General features: G+C 32.1%; 1 protein-coding gene across 3 annotated transcripts in view; it reads left to right on the forward strand.

Moving 5' to 3' along the window:
• Positions 1–24052, forward strand: part of slc41a1 (solute carrier family 41 member 1) — a 37598-nt gene that overhangs the window by 5760 nt on the left and 7786 nt on the right. For all 3 annotated transcript variants that reach the window (XR_012340750.1, XM_073825457.1, XM_073825456.1), the window contains 4 exons: positions 4507–4614; positions 16587–16658; positions 18571–18715; positions 20227–20373. Coding sequence is in view for 2 of the 3 variants with exons in the window: in XM_073825457.1 (XP_073681558.1) it covers positions 4507–4614; positions 16587–16658; positions 18571–18715; positions 20227–20373 (472 nt within the window). In the remaining variant the exon portion in view is untranslated. The remainder of the gene's footprint in view (positions 1–4506; positions 4615–16586; positions 16659–18570; positions 18716–20226; positions 20374–24052) is intronic.

A 24052-nucleotide genomic window follows, 5' to 3' on the forward strand; every position in this document is an offset into this window, starting at 1 on the left:
AACCTGACCTGTCCTAACCTTTCATGAGCTGAGGTCTTTCATTTATGTTTGATCATATAACTGGCTTTTACTGCTCACAAGTGCAGCTGGCTGATTTTAAGTTTTGTGTCAGATGTCCTGTGGAGGAACTGTGGACAGGAACAGGTGCCAAAATGGAGCTTCCTTTCTCTCCTAGTGCCTCAAAGAACAAACTAATGACTTGTACTGTTTGCCGAACACACATAAATCATCTGAGTTCTTTAAAAAATGAACATATAAGCTTTAATGTGATTATTTAGTCGCTCTGCTAAGGCAGTGTCAATATTACGTAGGATTTAGGGCAGGGATGCCCTGTCCGGTTCCTGGAGATCTGCCGTCCTATACAGTTTAGTTCCAACTGGGCACCTCTTGTTTAGGGTGTGTTCACATTCTTTTACATGTTCTTTCTGTGTTGTTCATCCCACAAAGCAGTGATTAATGTATAAGCATTTAGGTATTTATTAATATTTTGAATTGGCTTTTGAAGTATTCAATTTTCTTTTTTATTTTACTTAAGTTTCGCTAATTTTGTTATGTGCTTTTGTCATTTTTATTAGTTTTTAAAATTTCCATTTAGCTTTAAACTTAATCTTATTTCAGTTTTAATCATTTTAGTACTTAGAATCTAATAATCATCTAATATTTATATTTTTATTTCAGCTTTATTTCAATTAACGGGTTAGTAAATAATGTCTTTGATTATGTGGTTTGTTGTTTTTACTATTTAAACGAGCAGGCTTACAACTTATCTAGATCTACACTGCCGTTCAAAAGTTTGGAATCAGTAAGATTTTTTTAAAGAAGTCTCTTATGCTCATCAAAGTTCCATTTATTTGATCAAAAATACTGAGAAAAAAAGTAATATTATGAAATATTATCGCAATTTAAAATATCAGTTTTCAATTTGAATATACTTTAAAATATAATTGAATTCTGTGATGCAAAGCTGAATTAAGTCTTAAGTGTCAATCGATCCTTCAGAAATCATTCTAATATGCTGATTTATTATCTATGTTGGCAACAGTTGTGCTGCTTAATATTTTGCAACCTGTTATACTTTTTTAGGATTCTTTGATTAATAAAAAGTTTAAAAGAACGGCATTTGTTCAAAATAGAAATCTTTTCTAACAATATAAGCCTTTACTATTACTTTGTATCAATTTAACACATCATTGTTGAACAAAAGTATTAATTTCTTTCAAAGAAATAAAAAAATTACTAAGCAGTGGTGTGTACTGTTAAAAAAAATCTATTTTAAATAAATGCTGATCTTTTTAACGTTTTATTCATCAGAGAATCCTTACAAAAGGTTCCAAAAAATATTAAGCAGAACAACTGTTGCCAACATTGATAATAAATCATCATATTAGAATGATTTCTGAAGGATCATTTGACAACGAAGACTGGAGTAATGATGCTGAAAATTCATCACAAGAATACATTCTATTTCAAAGTATATTAAAATAGAAAACCACTATTTTAAATAGCAATAATATTTCACAATATTTTTAATCAGATATTTTAATCAGATAAACACAGCCTTAATGAGCAGAAAAGTCTTCTTTAAAAAAAACATTAAAAATCTTACTGATCCCAAACTTTAGGATGGCAGTGTATAGCATACCACCCACAATACTGTAGCAACCAATAAGAATTCACTAGCAGGAATATTAAAAACTTTATAAAATATTAAAAATATTAAAATTTATTTACTTATGCAGAACACAAAAGAAGCTAATAAAAATGTCAGTTAAAGGAAATTAAGCCTAATGTTCTTAAAAATGTTATTTTTTGTTCCACTGAGCAAAAGAAAGGCCTATACGCTCTTAAAAATAGCAGTTCTTTATTAGCATTGATGATTCCATAAAGAACCTGTTACATCCATGAAATCACTAAAGGTTCTTCATAGTGAAAGATGTTTCTTTTAAGAAAAGTCCTTTGAAAAGCTCATTGGAAAAGCCTAACACTCCATTTTAGAACCTTCATTAAAAAGAGTGTAGATTTGGAACAACATGAGGGTGAGTAAACATTTCTTTAAGCCACTGCAGTATTAATACATTTATATCATAGTGTGCACATAAACCACTGCAGGTTCACCGGTGTTAAACACAACCCAGGTTGGTAAAGCATCTTCAGAATTCCTCTGTGACCTTATACGCTGAGCCTTGGAGACCAAGGTGCTGGAACCGAGAAGCGTTGCCAGCCAACATTACACAATCCTGCAATCCGAGCCCCCCCTCCGGTTGCATGCCTGCACTGCTGTGCGTCAAGTTCGCAGAACCCTTAGAGGCACATGGAGGCACTGGCCAGGACTGCGCTGTTTCCTGAAGACAACATCATACTGGGGGAGGGAGATAGACAGAGTAGAGGAGGTTCAGTCAAAGGGAACCAAAGACAAAGTGGCCGGGCGCCAGCTCCCAATTGATGTTCGTCCTTTTTAAAAGTGGCCCCTGCACTGCCAAAGACTCAAGGAAAAAGAAACGGCCATTAAAACCCGCCCACTAGAAGCTACACCGCTCGAACTCTTTAACTAGTGCTTTTTGCTGCTATTTGTGGAAGATTTTGTGTTGGGTTGTGTTATGTTTACCATTCGCTTTTTCTTTAGCGTTACGTTAGCGGTGCCCGCTGCGCTTTCTCACTCTCTCCATGTGCTGACAAGATGCTAGGATTGATTTAGCTAGTCAGTGTCAGGCCTGTAATTGCTGTGCACCAGTGGGAATGAGTCTAAAGATAAGCACTCCTTCTATGTATTGATCTATACTGCCTGCTGCTGCATTGCATCTAAGGCACTGCAGCCTAATGGAAAAAAAACAGCCTGCCAGTTACCGGAGTCATCAACTTCAGACGTCTCAAATCGGCCGCTTGGAAAAGGTTCAAATGGACGAGGGCGTCAATAGACCTAAAATTGGCTCGAATTTTACACTGGCAGATGATAAGCTCAATGTTATCAGAGAGTTTCTCATTGGAAACTTCGAAAGGTTTGTTATAAATGGAGTAGAGTTTGTTTTTTAGGGTGTAATCGTATAGCAGAGATCCTCCGAGGAAGATTTTATAGTTGCTCCTTTATAGCTCAGGAGATATAATTGAGTTTTCTCTATCGGCCATGTCTGAAAAGGTCTGTTAAAATTTTTTAGAAAAATAGAAACGTACACAAACAAGCCAATTGTTGACATACGCTACCAGTCGAAAGTTTGTGAACATTAGGATTTTTAAAGTTTTTTTTAAAGAAGCCTGCATTTATTTGATCCAAAATACTGCAAAAGCAGTAATATTGTGAAATATTTTTACTATTTTGCTAACTGCTGTCTATTTGAATATATTTTGAATTGTAATTTATTCCTGTGGCCAAAGCTAAATTTTCAGTATCATTACTCTAGTCGTCAGAAATCATTTTAATATGCTCATTTGCTGTTCAAGAACCATTTTGTATTATTATTATCAATATTTAAAACAGTTGAATACATTTTTTAGGATTCTTTGATAAATAGAAAGATCCAAAGCTCAGCATTTATCTGAAATAAAAAGCTTTTGTGATATTTGACACTATACCATTCAAAAGCTTGGAGTTCTTTTTTTGGTAAAGAAATTAATAGTTTTATTTAGCAAGGATGCTTTAAGTTGACCAAAAGTGATGATAAAGACATTTATAATGTTGCAAAAGATTTCTATTTCAGAAAAATGCTGCTCTTCTGAACTATCTATTCATTAAAGAAACCTATAAAAATTAATACTCAGCTGTTTTCAGCATAATAATAAAAATGTGTTTTGAGCAGCATTTTAGAATATTAAAATGATTTCTGAAGGATCATGTGACTGGAGCAATTATGCTAAAAATTCAGCTTTGAAATCACAGGAGTAAATGTTAAATGTATTCAAATAGAAAACAGTTATTTTAAATAGTAAAAATATTTTAAAATTTTACTTTTTTGCTGTATTTTGGATTAAAAAAAATGCAGGCTTGGTGAGCAAAAGAGACTTCTTTGAAACAATAATTAAGACTTCAGAGCTATAAAAAAAATTAAAAAATTAGTTCATATTAGGTATGAAACATATGAAATATATCACATCGCAATGTTTTCAGGTAGAATCACGATTCATAATCTTATCATGATTATTTTTCATGTTTGTTTCTAAGATTAGTCTGGAGTGTTGAGATCATTAAGGTCTATAGGGCTCGGAGACATTAGGTTTTCTCAAAAATATCTAAATTTTGTGTTCTGAAAATGAACAAAAGTCGGCGAGCTAGCAACTTGTGAAGTTCTGGCAACTTGTAAATTTGTTTCACTATTGAGTAGACTAGGTCCAATCAATTTCCCAAAAGATAAGATTTTTTAATTGCAGCTTATGATCAAAAGCAAGAGATATCAAACAGATCTCTTTAAAAAAAAATAATTTTCGCAGCTTTAGTTCCAGTGTTGCTTGCAGAAGACATCTAGATGTTGCTTTAGTGTTTAGTGAGAGAACTAAAAATGGTCTCTTTCTCAATAGCACTGGACAGTATTCACAGAAGTGACTGAAGTCTTCATCCTGGTGCCTGCTCTCCTGGGCCTGAAAGGGAACTTGGAGATGACCCTCGCGTCCAGACTGTCTACCGCGGTAAGTCCTTTAGTGTAATATTGAACACATGAGCTTTCCAATGGACATCATTTTATTGTAGAAAAATAGCTTGTGTATACTAGGTCAGCACAAGATGCAGATAATCGTTGGGATCTTTGAATAAAATCAAGAATACTGAACAAAGAACTGTACGGCAGCATATTTACTGACGTCATATCACTGAGATATATTAAAATCAAACTGATTCATCATCTGAATTTCATGACGCAATTTCGCCTTGAATTGTTTTCTTTCTTTTGTCTGGACGGTGACTAATGTTTACTCGTGCAGCTTTCAGAGGTGTGTTTGAGTTTTATGTAATCTCAGGAGGAAATATGTAACCCTGGACCACAAAACCAGTCGTAAGTAGTATGAGCATATTTGTAGCAATAGCCAATAATACATTCAAAATTATGCCAAAAATCATTAGGATATTAATTAAAGATCATCTTTCATGAAGATATTTTGTACATTTCCTACCGTAAATATATTTAAAACTTCATTTTTGATTAGGAATATGCATTGCTAAGAACTTTATTGAATTTGATTTTCTCAATAATTAAATTATGGCACCCACAGATTCCAGATTTTCAAATAGTTGTATTTCAGCCAAAGATTGTCCTTACAAACCATACATCAATGGAAAGCTTATTTTATTCAGCTTGCAGATGATGTATGAATCTCAATTTTAAAAAAATTACCCTTTTGACTGGTTTTGTAGTCCAGGGTCACATATGAAGAATCATTCCTGCTGTCGAAACTAATGCACTAAGTTTCACATTTGATTCAAAATATTGTTTACCAGGTGTTAGTATTTTGATACTTTTAAGTGATCAGACAATTTTTAACAGGCAGACACTGATAATAATCATAAATGTGTCTTGAGCAGCAAATCAGCATATTGGAATGATTTCTAAAGGATCGTGTGACTGAAGACTAGAATAATGATGCTAAAAATTCAGCTTTGCATCGCAGAAATAAATTACATTTTAAAATATATTCAAATAGAAAACAGTAGTTTTAAATTAAAATAATATTTTACAAATTTGACAGTTTTTACTGCATTTTTGGTTAAATAAACGCAGCCTTTATTAGCGTAAGAGACTTTCCAAAACCTTAAAAAAATCCAACCCTAAACTTCTGAACAGTACATTTTCATCAAAATATGTTACAATTCTTTGTTCATAGCTAATAGTCTGCTATTAAACAAGTTCACAAAGCTTCATTGTCCTTTACTGAAGTATGTTAAAAGTAGGGTAATAATTTGGTCCATCTGCCCCATTCTCTTTAATAGGACATCATGTAGGACACTTTGGTCAAATTAACATCATTTTAATCCTGTTAAGCACATGACCGTACACTTTCCCCTAGTTTCGCTCGGGACTCCTACACTCAATGTGTCTCGGCTAGATGCGGATGTGCCAGGTTTGTGGCAAAGCCAGACATTCTTCTGGGCTGTGGTTCTCTGAGCTCCCACCACGAGATTACATGTTTAATCATAACACATCCTTAAGCAGCCCACGTTAGCTGGTTAAATCTGGGAGAGATGCTGTCGGATGACATTGTTTTTCATTACATTTGAGAGCAAGTGATTTAAAGTGACCATAATTAGTTTAATTTTGTCATCATTCGCTCACCTTCATGTCATTTTGGCCTTGTATTTTTGAAAGCGACATGAGAGTAAGTACTGTAAATATTTGTTTTTAGGTGAACTGTTCCTTTAAACTGTTCCTACTAATTGCATAGCTTATTAAACACTTGAAATTAGGTGCAAACCCACACTCAAGAGAAAGTCTGCCTTTTGCTGGAATCCAGTGATTCACAAGCAATCAGGTGAGCAGAAAGTGTTGAGCCTGCGGTCTTGAGGTCATCTGTTTGATGTAAATCTACACGAAGTGCTCAGCTGCTTTATGCTGTTTCTCAGAACCGCTGCAAATTATCAGCAGATTAAGAACTGTCGGTTTCTAATGCTCTTACTTTAAAAAAAAAAATAATAATAATTAACTTTCGTAGTGTGGATTAGATCCACATGACCACATTTTTTCATTTTTGCCATTTTTAGGTCACTGTAGGTCTTTTTTGGAGTACTGTATTACAAACGTGACCCATTTGGATAGCCTGTCAAATGCTTTGACCAATTTTCAGTCCTGTGTCAATGTATTTCCTATTCTAACAGGAACTTGGGGTTAAGCATATCAAAGGGCTTGTCCTTTTTTTAAATAGCTATGATTTGCTACTTGCTGTTTCTACACTTTGGCAAGAGAGCATTTTATTGGACAAAGCTTAAGAGAGTGTATTTTTGGCCCAAGTTCCTAGAAGAGAAACGTTGTACTTTTTAAATGTGTATATATATTGGCAAAAATGTATTTTGTCAACAATGACCATGAAAGTTTGGGCAGGGTAAGATTTTTTTTTTTTAATTGATCGCTTTTCTTTTCAGTAGGAATGCATTAAATTGATCAAAACTGAAAGTAACGACTTTTTTAATGGTATAAATGATTTTTTATTTCACGTAAATGCTGTTCTTTTGAACTTTTGAACTATCTTGTAGCTTGCAGAAAACAATAATGTGTCACATGTGACACTGAAGACTGGAATAATGATGCAGAAAATTCAACTTTGCCTCACAAGAATAAATTATGTTTTAAAATATAGTAAAATATAAAATGGTTATTTAAAATTGTAATATTTCACAAGATTAAAGTGTTTTGATTAAATAAATATTATATTTATATAGATATAATATTAAAAATGAAAGTAAAATATACATATTAAAATACAAATAATATATTAAAATATTTAAATAGATTTTTACTGCTTATTTACACTACCAGCCAAAAGTTTTTGAACTGTAAGATTTTAATGTTTTTTAAAAGACGTCTCTCCTGCTCACCAAGCCTGTATTTATTTGATCCAAAAGCAGTCAAATTTTGAAATATTTTTACTATTTAAAATAACTGTTTTCTATTTGAATATATCTAAAAATGTAATTTATTCCTGTGATTTAAAAGCTGAATATTTAGCATCATTACTCCAGTCACATGATCCTTCAGAAATCATTCTAATATTCTGATTTGCTGCTCAAAAACATATTATTATTATTATTATTATTATTATTAATATTATTTTGAAAATGGCTGAGTACATTTTTTTTCAGGTTTCTGAATAGATGAATAGAAAGTTCAGAACCACTGCATTTATCTGAAATAAAAATCTTTTGTAACATAATAAATGTCTTTATCTTTAATCTTTTGATCAATTTAAAGCATCCTTGCTAAATAAACGTATTGATTTCTATCATTTCTTCCCCCTGACTTCCAAGCTTTTGAAAGGTATAGTGTATAACATTACAAAAGCTTTTAATTTCAGATAAGTGCTGATCTTTGGATCTTTTTTAGGTATCAAAGAACTCAACTGTTTTAAATATTGATAATAATTATAATAAATGTTTCTTGAACAGCAAATCAGCATATTAGAATGATTTCTGAAGGATCATGTGACACTGAAGACTGGAGTAATGATGCTGAAAAAATTTGCTTTGATCACAGGAATAAATTGCATTTTAAAATATTTTCAAATCAAATCAAAATGCTGTATATTGGATCAAATAAATGCAGGCTTGGTGAGCAGAAGAGACTTATTTAAAAAAAAAAAAAAAAAAAATGGTAATGTAATTCAAATACTCCCTTAGTCAGAAAGAGGTTTTTCCTTTATATGATGTAGCATTGGCTTAAAAAAATGTAATGTAATGTTGTTTCTGATTCTAGCTGTTTTCAAATATTAGGTATTTAAATATAAGAATAATATTGTTGTTTGTCTTGTGTCGTTCCACAATGCCTGGAAGGTGACTAAACCGCTCTCTATACAGTGTTCCAGTAATATTAAGTCAGAGGGTGTTAGCTCTTGATCCTATTAAGTATCTCATCCCGTAAACCCTGTGCCCGCTTGACAACTTGTTTGTCAAAATGTTAATGGTCACATAAACTTGTATCTTGTTTCTACAGCACAAAGCACCTAATCTGGCTTTCTGCCACACGTAATTTTATCTGAGTTCGCGGACTAAAAACCAGACTAAAAGCTACGTGGCTCCAGCCGCTGCCTCTGCCAGAAGTTCCTCCCATGTCTGCCTCAGAAACGTGCGGTTTATCGCCTCGTAGAAGTGTTGTGTGTGTGACCGCCGCCGTGTTTTGCATAGAGCGGTTTGCGTAGAGCTTATCGTCATTGCTCGGACCCCCACTTATCAGTCAGAGACAGGCTGGTAAATAAATAGTTCACCCAAAAGTGAAAAAAATGTAATTTGCTTGTAGTATAGTAGCACAAAAGTCTGATATTGGGCCGATTGTTCACTTGTTTTGTTCAAAACACAAAAGCAAAAGCACCATAAAAGATACAGCTAGTATGATTTATTTTAAATCTTCTGAAGTCATACGATAGGTTTCTGTGAGGAAAGGTTAAATTAAATGAGATTAAATTAAATTAAGATTAAATCAGTGTTGGGGAAAGTTATTTTTAAAAGTAATCCATTACAAAATTGCATTACTCTTTAAAAAAGTAGCTAATTGTGTTACTTTTTATAGAAAATAAAATATTATGTTACTTTTGCGTTACTTTTTGTCACCTGAGCTGGACTTGCTTATTTATTTTTGATAACAAAAGGCCTTAAAGTTATATTTTTGGCAATTTGTAAAGGCCCTTTTACACCAAAAGTGAAATTAATAAACCATATTATTAATGCACCTCATTTCCAGTTTCTCTCAAAAGTGAATAAATGGGAAAACAAAGTTTTGTGTTGTTTATTTGAAAAAGAAATTTAGATATTTTCTTGAAAATTTAAAAATCATGCATTACTTTTTAGTTATTAAAATATTATAATATAATATTTAAAATATTATGAATTTATTTAATGTATTTATTTAACACAATTTAGTAAGGTTTATTCAAAAAGCATTTTTTTGTTGGGCAATAAAACATTAAAAAATACATAAACATCCTTCAAACTATACAAATTCACATGTGAAGCTAAATATATATTTATAATTTCTGTCAACACTGTGAAAGGAGAGTTGTCATTGAATAAATGGGAAAACAAAATAACTTGCATTACTTATTAGAAAAAGTAACGTTTAGTTATATTAAAATATATGAATTTATTTAATTATTTATTTATTTTAAGGTGAGGTTTATACAAAAAAAAGATATACACACACTTGCGTTACTTATGTGAAAAAGTAACTTAGATATTTTCTTGTAAAAAGTAATATTTTACTTTACTAGTTATTAAAATATTGTAATATAATGTTAAATTATAATGTAAATTTATTAAATTGTTTATTTTTTATTTTGTTTATTTAACATAATTTATAATTGAAGAAAAAAAATACATTTATTTAATTATTTATTTATTAAACATAATTTAGCGAGGGTTATGCAAACAATTTTGTCTGTTGGGCAATAAAACATTCCGAAAATTAGTAAAAAAAAATATATATAATTTTACATGTGAAGCTAAATATATATGTTAAATATGTATTAGCTAAATATAATAAATGGGAAAACAAAGTAACTTCCGCTACTTGTTTGAAAAAGAAACTCAGATATTTTGTTGTAAACTTAAAAGTAATGCATTACTTTACTAGTTACTTGGAAAAATATCTGATTGCGATATTTGTAATCCGTCACCCCCAACACTGATAGCAATATTCCTCTTTCCTTCTGGAGGAGCTCATTATTTATTTTCAATTTTTTTTTTTATAAACAAAAAATATTTGCACTGCAGCAAAAAATAAATAAATAAAATTATCTGTTGGCCAGAAAAAGTAACATTGCAAAAAATACATTTGTCTTGTTTTTCAGTAAATAAGATCTAAAAATCTTTCAAAGAAGAGAAATGTACATGAAGCAAAATATTTTATGTTTGAAAAGTTTTTATTTTTAATTAGAATGTTACAATATAATGGTATTATACATTTACATTTTATTAAAATAAAATATAAAATGGAATTTATTTATTGTAGTTTTTTGCTGTAAAATATAACAATATTTTAATATAATAGTAAAATATAATATCAACAGATATTATTATTGAAGTTTTGCAGCTTGCTGAGATTGTTTTTTTTTATAAGTGTGATTTTTGTCTGCAATGCAGAATTTCAGTGTTTTACCATTTAAAAAAAAGTATTTAGTTGAGAAGCGAAATATTTTAATAATAATATTTCAATTTTAATTAAAATAAAATAGAAATGGGAATTTATTTATTTTAGTGTTTTGTTTCACAGTAAAAATATTAATAAAAATGTATAAAAACAATTATAATTATATTATTTATTCATTTGTGCATTCATTTTATGCAAAAACAAAACACTTTGTCAGAAAGAAAATGCATAATTTATATATACATGCAATTATTTAGAGCGAAAGGTTTGACTCACTGACTCATATTCTGATACTATTCATTGTAATTCCCTGGAAAAGAGTGTCCATCACATTATTTGTGTTCATTAGAAGTAATGAAGTCATGTAAACAATGACTAATTTTTGGGTGAATTATTCAGCAGTGGAAGTAGCCTAGCCAGCTCTGTTTCCCCCCTCACGCTGTGTGTGTGAGCGCTACACAAGGCAGGACGCAGTGCGGAAGAATCGCTGTGACCGCCGGAGTGGGGTCACCTCAGAGAGCAGCAGGCAGTTGGCACCGACTCAAAAGCTCCTTCCTTTTGCCTCATGGAGGCCCAGTGCTCTCTCACACACACACACACACACACACACACACACACACACACACACATATTTGCTTCACTTAAACATAGGCAACTACCGGCCCACTAACAGCTTCTCCTGCCTGCTTTTTCCTTCATCCGGTTGCACAGGATATTTGTAATATAGTAGCGCTGCTAATTTGCTGTTATTGTATTTTAAGTCAGAACAGAAATCAGATTGCAGGAAAAAAGAAAGAATTGTTGTTTTTCCTCCGGGTGAATGCTAAATGGACTACAATGATTTGTAGACACAGAGACAGAATCAAGTATTGAGACTTTAAGTGGCCGTTTTAAGACTTTATTTATGTATTATTAGTCCTAACAGAAAATATCAGTGTTTTGCCAGTAACAAAAAAATATTTAGTTGAGAAGCAAGATATTTGTTTTATTTATAAGATTTTTTTATATATATATAATATAATATGAACAGAAATTATTTTCTCAAATTGTGCAGCTTGCTGAGAAGATTTTGCTGAAGTGTTATTTTTTTTCTGCAATAGAAAAATGTCAGTGTTTTGTTAGTAAAAAAAAATAGTATTTATTTCTCTCTTTATTTATTAATACATCTATTTCTGTTAATTTCAGCCACTGTAATAATCTGGCCTTGCAAGCAGTACTGATACATTTTTGTTTTGTCATGTACCGAATAAAAACAATAAAAACTTGAATTACAAAAAAAAAAAAAAAATAGTATTTACTTGAGAAGCAAGATATTTATTATTAAAATTTTTATTTTATTAAAATAAAATATAAAATGGAATTTATTTATTGTAGTTTTTTGCTGTAAAATATAACAATATTTTAATATAATAGTAAAATATAATATCAATAGATATTATTATTTAAGTTTTGCAGCTTGCTGAGATTATTTTTTTTATAAGTGTGATTTTTGTCTGCAATACAGAATTTCAGTGTTTTACCATTTAAAAAAAAGTATTTAGTTGAGAAGCGAAATATTTTAATAATAATATTTCAATTTTAATTAAAATAAAATAGAAATGGGAATTTATTTATTTTAGTGTTTTGTTTCACAGTAAAAATATTAATAAAAATGTATAAAAACAATTATAATTATATTATTTATTCATTTGTGCATTCATTTTATGCAAAAACAAAACACTTTGTCAGAAAGAAAATGCATAATTTATATATACATGCAATTATTTAGAGCGAAAGGTTTGACTCACTGACTCATATTCTGATACTATTCATTGTAATTCCCTGGAAAAGAGTGTCCATCACATTATTTGTGTTCATTAGAAGTAATGAAGTCATGTAAACAATGACTAATTTTTGGGTGAATTATTCAGCAGTGGAAGTAGCCTAGCCAGCTCTGTTTCCCCCCTCACGCTGTGTGTGTGAGCGCTACACAAGGCAGGACGCAGTGCGGAAGAATCGCTGTGACCGCCGGAGTGGGGTCACCTCAGAGAGCAGCAGGCAGTTGGCACCGACTCAAAAGCTCCTTCCTTTTGCCTCATGGAGGCCCAGTGCTCTCTCACACACACACACACACACACACACACACACACACACACACACATATTTGCTTCACTTAAACATAGGCAACTACCGGCCCACTAACAGCTTCTCCTGCCTGCTTTTTCCTTCATCCGGTTGCACAGGATATTTGTAATATAGTAGCGCTGCTAATTTGCTGTTATTGTATTTTAAGTCAGAACAGAAATCAGATTGCAGGAAAAAAGAAAGAATTGTTGTTTTTCCTCCGGGTGAATGCTAAATGGACTACAATGATTTGTAGACACAGAGACAGAATCAAGTATTGAGACTTTAAGTGGCCGTTTTAAGACTTTATTTATGTATTATTAGTCCTAACAGAAAATATCAGTGTTTTGCCAGTAACAAAAAAATATTTAGTTGAGAAGCAAGATATTTGTTTTATTTATAAGATTTTTTTATATATATATAATATAATATGAACAGAAATTATTTTCTCAAATTGTGCAGCTTGCTGAGAAGATTTTGCTGAAGTGTTATTTTTTTTCTGCAATAGAAAAATGTCAGTGTTTTGTTAGTAAAAAAAAATAGTATTTATTTCTCTCTTTATTTATTAATACATCTATTTCTGTTAATTTCAGCCACTGTAATAATCTGGCCTTGCAAGCAGTACTGATACATTTTTGTTTTGTCATGTACCGAATAAAAACAATAAAAACTTGAATTACAAAAAAAAAAAAAAAATAGTATTTACTTGAGAAGCAAGATATTTATTATTAAAATTTTTATTTTATTAAAATAAAATATAAAATGGAATTTATTTATTGTAGTTTTTTGCTGTAAAATATAACAATATTTTAATATAATAGTAAAATATAATATCAATAGATATTATTATTTAAGTTTTGCAGCTTGCTGAGATTATTTTTTTTATAAGTGTGATTTTTGTCTGCAATACAGAATTTCAGTGTTTTACCATTAAAAAAAGTATTTAGTTGAGAAGCGAAATATTTTAATAATAATATTTCAATTTTAATTAAACTAAAATAGAAATTGGAATTTATTTATTTATTTTAGTGTTTTGTTTCACAGTAAAAATATTAATAACAATGTATACAATTTTTTGTATATAATATGAACAGACATTTTCTCAAATTGTGCAGCTTGCTAAATATATAATATTTTTATGTGTGATTTATTTATTTTATTTTTTCAAAATTAAATGTTTTACCAGTAAAAAAAAAAAGTATTTATGAAATCATTTTAATGATTTCATTACATTTTTATATAAAAAAATTATATATATATATATATATATATATATATATATATATATATATATATATATATATATATATTATTTACCAGAAAAAGCTATTAATATCTAAAAATATACAACAAAGTGTTTCTGAAAAAAATAAAATAAAATAAAATTTTTGTTAAACTTATTAAATTGCTATTAAAATTAAGTGCCACATTATCCTTCAAAAATCATTACAATATGCTGATTTGATGCCCAATAAATATTTCTTATTATCAATTTTTAACTGTCAAACTGTCATTTGTCAACCTGGGAATTGAAGGTGCATGCAGTATATACACAGTATATTTTAGCTAAACGTATAGCTAAACGCATGCATGCAAAAAAAAAAAGCTGAACAGAAAAAATATTGCAGATATGGTATGGTATTTCAAAAATGATTTGAAGCCAAAAATGTCCCAATTCAACTGTAAACGCATAAACACTGCATGATGTCTGCAAAATGTACAACTTGGCAGAGAGTTTCTTAAATGCAAATCTACAGCAGCCCAACACCCAAATGTAGAGGAACCAGTGCTCTTTCCTAAATGAGACAGGAAGTAGAATAGCCTGAGTACGTGGGCAGAATGCATTTCACAGCGGCTGACAGCCCAGCAGTCTCTTTTAGACATTCAGTGCACCTCACTGTAGCCTTTCATTATGTTTCAAAAGAGCTGTAGCACTTCTGAGCTTCCTGTGAACTCCACTACTTCACTGCTTTAAAAAACTCAATTACACACTGCATGACAAAAAACAGATTTTTAACATATTCTGAAGAAAATGTGAGCCAGTACAAAAGTCGCTGCCACAATGCAAGGCTGTTTCTTTTGCCATTGCTAAGGTGTTCTGGGTGGTTTTTCACACATTTCTATGCAGTTGCTAGGCTGTTCTTGGTGGTCACTAGGTGGTTGCTTTCTGGCCGAAAACAGCCCACCACTGTAGTCAACATAGTAACATAGTACATAGTTTCATAGTAACATTTTATAATTTTTTTTTTTTTTTTGCCCTACTGGTATTTGTTTTTTGCATATGCATTATGAAATTGTGTTTAATCAATAAAAGAATAAATAAATATTTATCTTCACATTTTTATGTGTGCCCAGTAGTCAAAACCTTTTAGCATAAACCTCACTAAATTATGTTAAATAAATTATCAAATAAATATATATTATATTCAGTATTATATTAGAATATTTTACTGCAAAATAAAAAAAACTACATTTAAACATTTAAATAAATACATTCCTATTTATATTTTAATAAAAATGTAAATCTTTAGCAAGCTGATAAAATTTGAGAAAATAATGTCTGTTCATATTATATTTTAAAATTATATTAAAATATTGTAATATTTTTACTGAAAAACAAACAAAACTACATTTAAACATTTAAATAAATACATTCCTATTTATATTTATATTTTAATAAAAATGTATATATGAATAAATATCTTGCTTCTCAAATAAATACTTTTTTTACTGGCAAAACAGGTTTTGTTTTTTTGCAGACAAAAATAAATAAAATAAAATCACACACACACACACACACACACACACAGTAAATACTTTTTTTACTGGTAAAACATTTAAATAAAAAATGGTAATGGTAAATAATTTTAAATATTACTAAAGAATAATGTTCAATAATTTTATTAGTAGTAGTAGTAGTAGTAGTAGTAGTAGTACTATCATTACATTAAGTAATATATTTCTGTCACAATTTCTTCAAGTTAAACCAAATTTTTATTTTGACAGGTATCCCTCACATTAGAGCTAATATCCAAAAAAACATTTTGTTCTCAGAGTTTTTATATTTTCTAAGACACAAATATTAAGCTAGTTTTGACCTATCTGAGTGAGTCCAGGTCAGGAAAGGCCTTGTCCCATGATACAGAGAGCCTCAGTAGAGCCAGAGCCACTTGACATTAGTGTCTTTACTGAGAGAGATGAGATAAGTAGGGAGAGGAGGATAAGATGCATCTGTCCAGCTCATCAAACCCTCTTTTGTCTTGTGAACTGACCACTGTTTGTTCTAGTGGAAGCTGGACCGAAGGCGCCTGAGCACCAGCAAAATGTATGTCTCCTGCCGTGTATGTTTCATTGTTTCCTTCTCATGGAAAGATCACGGTTTAATGATGATCCTATCAGCACTATTAGTTGTTTTGTGTCTCATGTGTTTCAGAGTAAAACAGAATATCCATTGGGAAATAATGAGCTTTGTTTTATCCATTGAGATTTGGTTGGATCATGAAATGTTGAACTATGATATAACCCATCCTGCACCATTCAACTCCCTGAATCATGCCGCTTTTCTGAGCACTCAGATATACATCAAAAATACAACAGCGTCTGAACTCTTAAGCGAGATCGGTGTTGCTCACTCAGGGGGAAAGTGTGGAGTGGTTAAACTATAATGGGAACATTTGTAAATGGACTTCCTGTGTTCTCTCTTCCCCCTCTCACCAGGCTAATATTGGACAAATGGATACAGCCAAGGATATGTGGAAAATGATCATGGGAAACCTCGCACTAATTCAGGTTGGAGACCTTCTAAAAATATCAATCCTGTTTGTCTAATGTACATGCCAGCTTTGTTCTTAAAAGCAGACAAAATCTGATTATTTGGCAAATCTGACTTGGAAATGAGCAAATATGCGTTGAAATCTGATGTTTACATAAAACATCTACATCCATATGTGATAAAATCGGAATAAATTAATTTTTATTAAATGTGTCTTAGAATGAAGTCAGAATTTAGAAGCTTTTTTATATATATGTGACTCTGGACCACAAAAGCACTTATAATGCTCAATTTTGAGATCTATATATTGTCTGAAAGCAATATTTGGCTGAGATACAACTATTTAAAAATCTGCAATCTGAGGTTGCAAAAAAATTTTAATATTGAGAAAATCACCTTTAAAGTTGTCCAAATTAAGTTCTTAGCAATGCATGTTACTAATCAAAAATTAAGTTTTGATATATTTACGGTAGGAAATTTACAAAATATATTCATGGAACATGATCTTTACTTAATATCCTAATGATTTGAATAATTTTGACCAATACAATGTATTGTTGCCTATTGCAACAAATATACCCATGCTACTTACAGTAAGACTGGTTTTGTGGTCCAGGGTCACATATAATGCTATTAGTGTTATTTTAGTATTATTTCTAAACTATTATAGCATTTAGTAATATTTTGAATTAGCTTTTATTTTGAACGTCGTTTCCGTTTTAATTTTAGTTTACTTTTTTCTTATGTAATTTGGTCTTTTTGGTTATTTAAATATTTCTATTTAGCTTTGGTTTAATTTTAAATTTAGTACTTGTTTATTTTTGGTTAATTTCCAAAGCAACATTTTTTATTTACATTTAAGTTTTCCTAATATCTAAATTAAATTCATTTAGATAAATAATTTACAGAAAATAATTTTTAATAGTTTTAGTTAACATTAAAAACACTGAACATCATACGCAGTGCGTAGTATTAACTGGAGCTGTTTAAAAGCATATTTTTCACAATCTTTCCTTATATAGTAAACTATATAATGTTCACTATGTAGTAAAGATTGAATTAAAGGGACAGTTCACCCAAAAATTAAACTTCTGTCATTAATTACTCACCCTCATGTCGTTCCAAACCTGTAAGACCTTCGTTCATCTTCAGAACACAAATTAGGATATTTTTGATGAAATCTGAGAGTTTTTTGACCCTGCATAGTCAGCAACACAACTGACACATTCAAGGCCCAGAAACGTAGTAAGGACTAAAAATTGGCAATGTGACATCAGTGGTACAATCGTAATTTTGCTGTTGTGAACGTGCATCAAAGACTGACACGGAAGAGAAGAAATAGTTGAATAAAGTCGTGATTTTTGTTTTCTTTGTGCACAAAAATATTCTTGTAGCTTCAGAAAATTACTGTTGAACCACTGATGTGACATGGACTTTTTTAACAATGTCCTTACTGCCTTTCTGGGCCTTGAACATGGTAGTTCCATTGCTGTCTATGCAGGGTCGGAAAGCTCTTGCATTTCATTAAAAGTATCTTAATTTGTGCTCTGAAGATGAATGACAGATTTAATGACAGAATTTTCATTTTTGGTCAACTATACCTTTAACAAACGAGTCAGCAGTTTTAGAACAAAACGTATTGTATTTGATCACTTACAGTCGGGGCAGTCAATCCTAAATTTTGTCATAGTCACAGAGTCACATAATCATGTGAGGTTTGACTTTTCCAGATTGCATGCTTGACTAAACAATTATGTAATGATTGGGTGATCTTTTTTCTCGGAAATAACCCCAAAACCCAATACTGGCATGTGTACACTAATGATGAAAGAGAACAAAGTAAACTTGACATGAAGACTTTGAACTTCAGGAAGGTGGGAGGATGTTTAAGAGAGGTGTCCGAGTTCATTGTGCCCCTTCTGCTTTCAGGTTCAGGCCACAGTGGTCGGCTTCCTGGCTTCCATCGCTGCAGTCATTTTTGGCTGGATTCCAGAGGGTAATTTTAAGATCGGCCATGCCGTCCTGCTCTGTGCCAGCAGCGTGGCCACCGCATTCATCGCTTCTTTGCTGCTAGGTGAGAGGGTTCAGACATCTACACTCTTCAAAATAAAGATGCTTTATTGGCATTGGTGGTTCCATGAAGAATCTTTGACAAAACCATACACAAAAAAGGCCATTTAGATGTTCTTTTAAGAAATGTTCACTGCAAGGTTCTTTGGGGAACCATCTATGGCATCGCTTCAGAACCCTTTACTTGACCCTTTATTTTCAGGAGTGTACCTTTTAAGTTGTGAGAAACTAATGCTTAAAACATTTTCACAACGTTGCAGTTTAGTTGCATTTAGATTGCATCTCAGTGCAATGTGTTAAATTTATTTTACAATGCACATTTTAAAAGAAAACTATTAATGTATTCATAAAATAAAGAAAACATTTTAAGTAGCCCAAAAATTTAAATATAAAATATTGTGTGGCAAAACATATATATGTAATCTGTTGTCTGTTGTATTAAAGGATTAGTTTACTTCCAGAATAAAAATTTCTTCATAATTTTCTCACCTGCATGTCATCCAAGATGTTCATGTCTTTCTTTCTTCAGTCGAAAAGAAATTAAGGTTTTTGAGGAAAACATTCAAGGATTTTTCTCCATATAGTAGATTTCAATGAGGATCAATGGGTTGAAGGTGAAATTGCAATTTCAGTGCAGCTTCAAAGGGCTCTACTTAATCCCAGTCAAGGAATCTAGTTAAACGATTGAACATTTTCTAAAAAAATAAATAAATTGATATACTTTTTAACCACAAATGCTTGTCTTGCACTAGTTCAATGCATTTGACAGAAGCACCGACCCAGTGTTTACAAAGCTTATATGCAAAGAAAGTCAAATGCTCTTTATAAAAAAAGTGAAACAACGATGTTGGATGATTTTGAAGTTGGAAGAAAAAATGAGATGCAGTTTTTCGCCTTACCCTACTTTTTCAAACCAAAGTACACAGACGAAGAACTAACCATGCGTGACTTTCCAACATGATTCGTCAGAAAGCTTGTGCAAGAGCATTTAAAGTTAAAGTATATAAATTATTTGTTTTTTAAATGACTGATCGTTTTGCTAGACAAGACCCTTATTCCTTGGCTGGGATTGTGTAGAGACCTTCGAAGCTGCACTGATACTGCAATTTGGACCTTCAACCCACTGATCCCCACTGAAGCCCACTATATGAAAAAAAAAACCTCAAATACTTTCAATTCTTTTCGACCGAAGTAAGAAAGACATGAACATCTGGAGGTGAGTAAACTGTCAGGAAATTTTCATTCGGGAGTCAACTAATCCTTTAAGCATGCAGAGTTTATAACATTATGACAGCCTAAAAAGAGTCGAGTAGCATCTAATGCTTGTTTCTGAACCTGGAAAGACAAAGTGGCTCTGAGGTCTCATTTCAACAAGTGGAAATATATCCTCCAAACAGGAGGTATCAAAAATGAAGAATGTCTAGTCTTCATTGTTTGAGATTGACACAATCTCCTGTGTTAATTCCACCTTTTCATCGCTAACTTGACAAATCTTTCCTCTCCTCTTCCGGCCAGGTCTTATCATGATCGGGGTTATCATCGCATCCAGGAAAGTTGGCATCAACCCAGACAATGTGGCCACCCCCATTGCGGCCAGCCTCGGTGACCTGATCACCCTGGCGCTGTTGGCTGGCATCAGTACGGGCCTCTATAAGGAGCTCGGTGAGTGGAAGCCTCAGTTCTTTGGCATAGCTCTTCGGGAACACTACCGTAATCGGATATCCACTGTCAGTACATTTTGTGATCCAAGTGCTGGCAGATATATGAGCAAGTTTGTAGATTCACATACTTTTTAGCGGATGAACCGAACGGCCTAGAAAGGCAATTATCTTTCCTCTGTTTCTGTTTGGAGTTCAAAAGAAGAATATCTTGGCAGCTGCTTAAATGAAACTTTTGCATGCCTTAACTGAAGATATCAGAAGTCAGTATCTTCTTTAATTAGTCGTGTTATGTAACCTTGTGTATCAGAAAACTTGCTCTGTAGAGGAACTGCCAGAGTCAGGGAGGAAATGGCATCTCAACACTTGCTTGGAGGTTTAAAAATAACACAGAGACTTATTTAGGGGTTCAAACGCGTAGCACTGAAACCGTATTGTAATTGTTAGAATCGTCACGCATCAGCGACCTTCACGTAAAACTGAAAGTGCAGACCAAACCATTAGTCATAGAAACTTGAAACTTGGAGGGATGGTAGTAGTCACACCGCTTACAATGTGACCAAGGCTCGTCCCAGTCGGCACAACGGGGGCAATACAGCGAACAAAAATATGAAATAGCTCATAACACCTAAACCAGATTCAATTGTGAACCTAGTTAAATTTTTAGATATTTAATATTTTTTGAAAAACCTACTTTTGCGAAGTAGTTCTAGGTTTTTCGCCTGATTTGAACCAAACCAGATTCTCTGGAGAGTGAATATCAATAATTATCAAAAAAAGTTGTACTTTTGACTCGCCATCGCAAAGAGACGCCAAAACGTTCGAAAGGGGCAGGGCAATTTTTAGATGAAATTAGATGACTTTTAAATGAAATGAGACATCTTCGCCAAACTCAGAGTACTTATGTAAGCTCAATCTGAGGTCAAAGGAAAAAAATCCCGGAGCTCCGCCACTTGGTGGTGCTATTAAAAAAAATGGCTATAACTGTGTAATCATTTGTCTTTTTAACATGAGAATCAGTGAGCATGATCCTGGTCCAAAGTGCCACAAGTGTATATAAGGACATTTGCGTATCTCAAAAAACATAGCCGCAGACATAGACAAGGTTAAAGGTGGCCGCTTGGAAAGAAACTCTGTTTGCCTGTTTGACTCACAGCCCCAAAGGTCTGAGAGAAATTTGAAAGAAATCGGCCACTGGGGGGGCAATATCGAATTTTTCAAGGGCGTAAACGCTGGACGTTTTTTTTCGCACATATGTGCAATATTCATGTCATACAATAGGATTCCTCATTCAGGACAGCTTTGACTCTAGAACCACTGCTGTCAATCAATTAATTTGTTAAATGATTGAGAAGATGTTAAAAACCTACTTTTGCAAACTAGGTTTTGTGCTCAATATGAAAAACACTGCAGTACAATTCTCTGGACTCACTAGGTCAATAATTATCAAAAAAAAAATTGAAATTTACCATTGGGAGGCTATAACAAAGTCACTTAGAAAAGGGGCCTCACCAAATTTACCCAAAATCCTGTAAAGCTTAAAGGAAAACTCAAAACTTCACAAAAGCTGGTAAGCACATGAGTGATTCTAAACAACCATGCAATGTTTTAAGTAGATCGAACCATACTTGGCACTATAACAGTCATAAATGTTAAATATCTTCATATTTCTGTGATCAATTACCTGACTTTTTTTAAATAATTGATTTAGGTATTTACAGCCATGTTAACACAATGTCTTTTTCCCTATGTGCTTAAATGCCTTAAGTGCTTGAACCCCAGTAATCGCTGCTTGCAGCTATATTTTTAATCGAATAATCATAATTCATTTTTATTTTATGCACAGTTTGTATTGACACTACAATAATATTTTATAGCTACCATGTCATTTTACGTGTTACTACCCTAAACTTTCTGACACTATCATTTCCCGTAACTGTTTTGAACTTACATTCTACTATTAAACAAGTATTATTACTCATACAACTTCCACCCACAATTATAGTAATAGTTTTTCTTGACACATTTATGAAACGTATATATGCAATGTGCTTTCTACAAACACCCAAACATGCACCTGCACACATGATTTTGATAAATGTAAAATATGAGGGTTATCATAGTTTTTGTGTAGGTTTGATTCTCATGAGTAATACATTCAGTCAGATTTCCCTAAGTCGTCATGCCGAGTCACGTTATAGCGTAGCGTAGCTTGCTGGGGCATGTCGGGGCTTGTGGACACCACCTGCTTTGTGAGGGTTTTTGTGCACCTATTAGACTCTCTCTATCTCTCCCTTTAGACCTCATAAAGCAACAACATATAGTGGGAGCAAATATTTAGATTGCATTTAGTACATTGAGATGAAATGACACAAGAACACATCTATTGTTAGTTGAGTGTTCTTGTGACAATACCTTGGTGTTTTGATGTGCGGTGAACAGTACTAAAGCGAGAGTGTGCACATGGAAACATTTATGGTAAAGATTGATTGCATGTTTATGTCTTATCAAACCTCACAGACCAAAACATCTGGATGTAAACATGTAAAACGGCCAAAGTGAAAATAGTAGGTTAAGCAAGCTTTCATCTTACCCAACTTCTCCAGAATCTGGGTGTAAAATTGCACCCAAGAATGTTGTGTGTTATTGTTATTTCTCAACCAGCTTTGGTTTTAAAACTGTCTGAACTGGTGTTGAATTCCACACGTCTTGCATTAAATGTGTTATTCATGACAATTCAGTCTTTAGAATGAAGAGATCTGTATTTTATGACCATTATTTTACCATGGCTTCAACTTGGATCATCAAAATTATGTTTTTATTATTATTATTATTATTTTTAATGTATTTATTTTTGATGTGGTTTTCATATAAATGTTCTTTTTGTCAGACATATTTTCATTTGTAATGTGAATAATATTTTTTTTGCACCCATCAAGTTTTAAAAGGCTTTTATATGGAAGCCCGTTTATGCCACTGAACAAAAAAGATTTTTATAAAAAGTTTATATCTCGCAATTCTGACTTCATAACACGCAATTGGGAGTCAAGTCAGAATTGTGAGAGATAAACTCGCAATTATGGAGTTATAAAGTCCAATTTTGAGGGGACAAAATGTTCTCTTTTTTTTCAAAATCGCAAGTTTATATTTCTTAATTCTGAGAAAAAAGTCAGAATTGTGTGAAAAAGTTGGAATTGTGAGATATAATCACACAATTGCAAGAAAAAAGGTCAAAATTGCAATATACAAAGTTTATATTTCGCAATTCAAACTTTATAACTCGCAATTTCGACTTTATATTACACAATTCTGAGGAAAAAGTCAAAATTGTGAGTTTATATCTCGCAATTCAGACTTCATATCTTGCAATTGTGAGTTTATGTCTTGTAATTCAGACTTTAGCACCCGCAATTTTGATTTTAAATAACATGCAGTTCTGAGGAAAGGCACAAATATGAGTTTATGTCTCGTAATTTAGACTTTATAACTCGCAATTTCGAGTTTCTATAATGCAGTTCTGAGGAAAAGTCTGAATTGTGAGGTTATATCTCGCAATTCAGACTATATCTTGCAATTGTGAGTTTATATCTTGCAATTCAGACTTTATAACTCACAATTTCGATTTTATATCGCAATGCTTTGGAAAAAGTCAGAATTTTGAGGAAAAAGTCAGACTTGTGAGT

The sequence above is a fragment of the Garra rufa genome, chromosome 20, assembly GCF_049309525.1.
Source record: "Garra rufa chromosome 20, GarRuf1.0, whole genome shotgun sequence".
Lineage (NCBI taxonomy): Eukaryota > Metazoa > Chordata > Actinopteri > Cypriniformes > Cyprinidae > Garra > Garra rufa.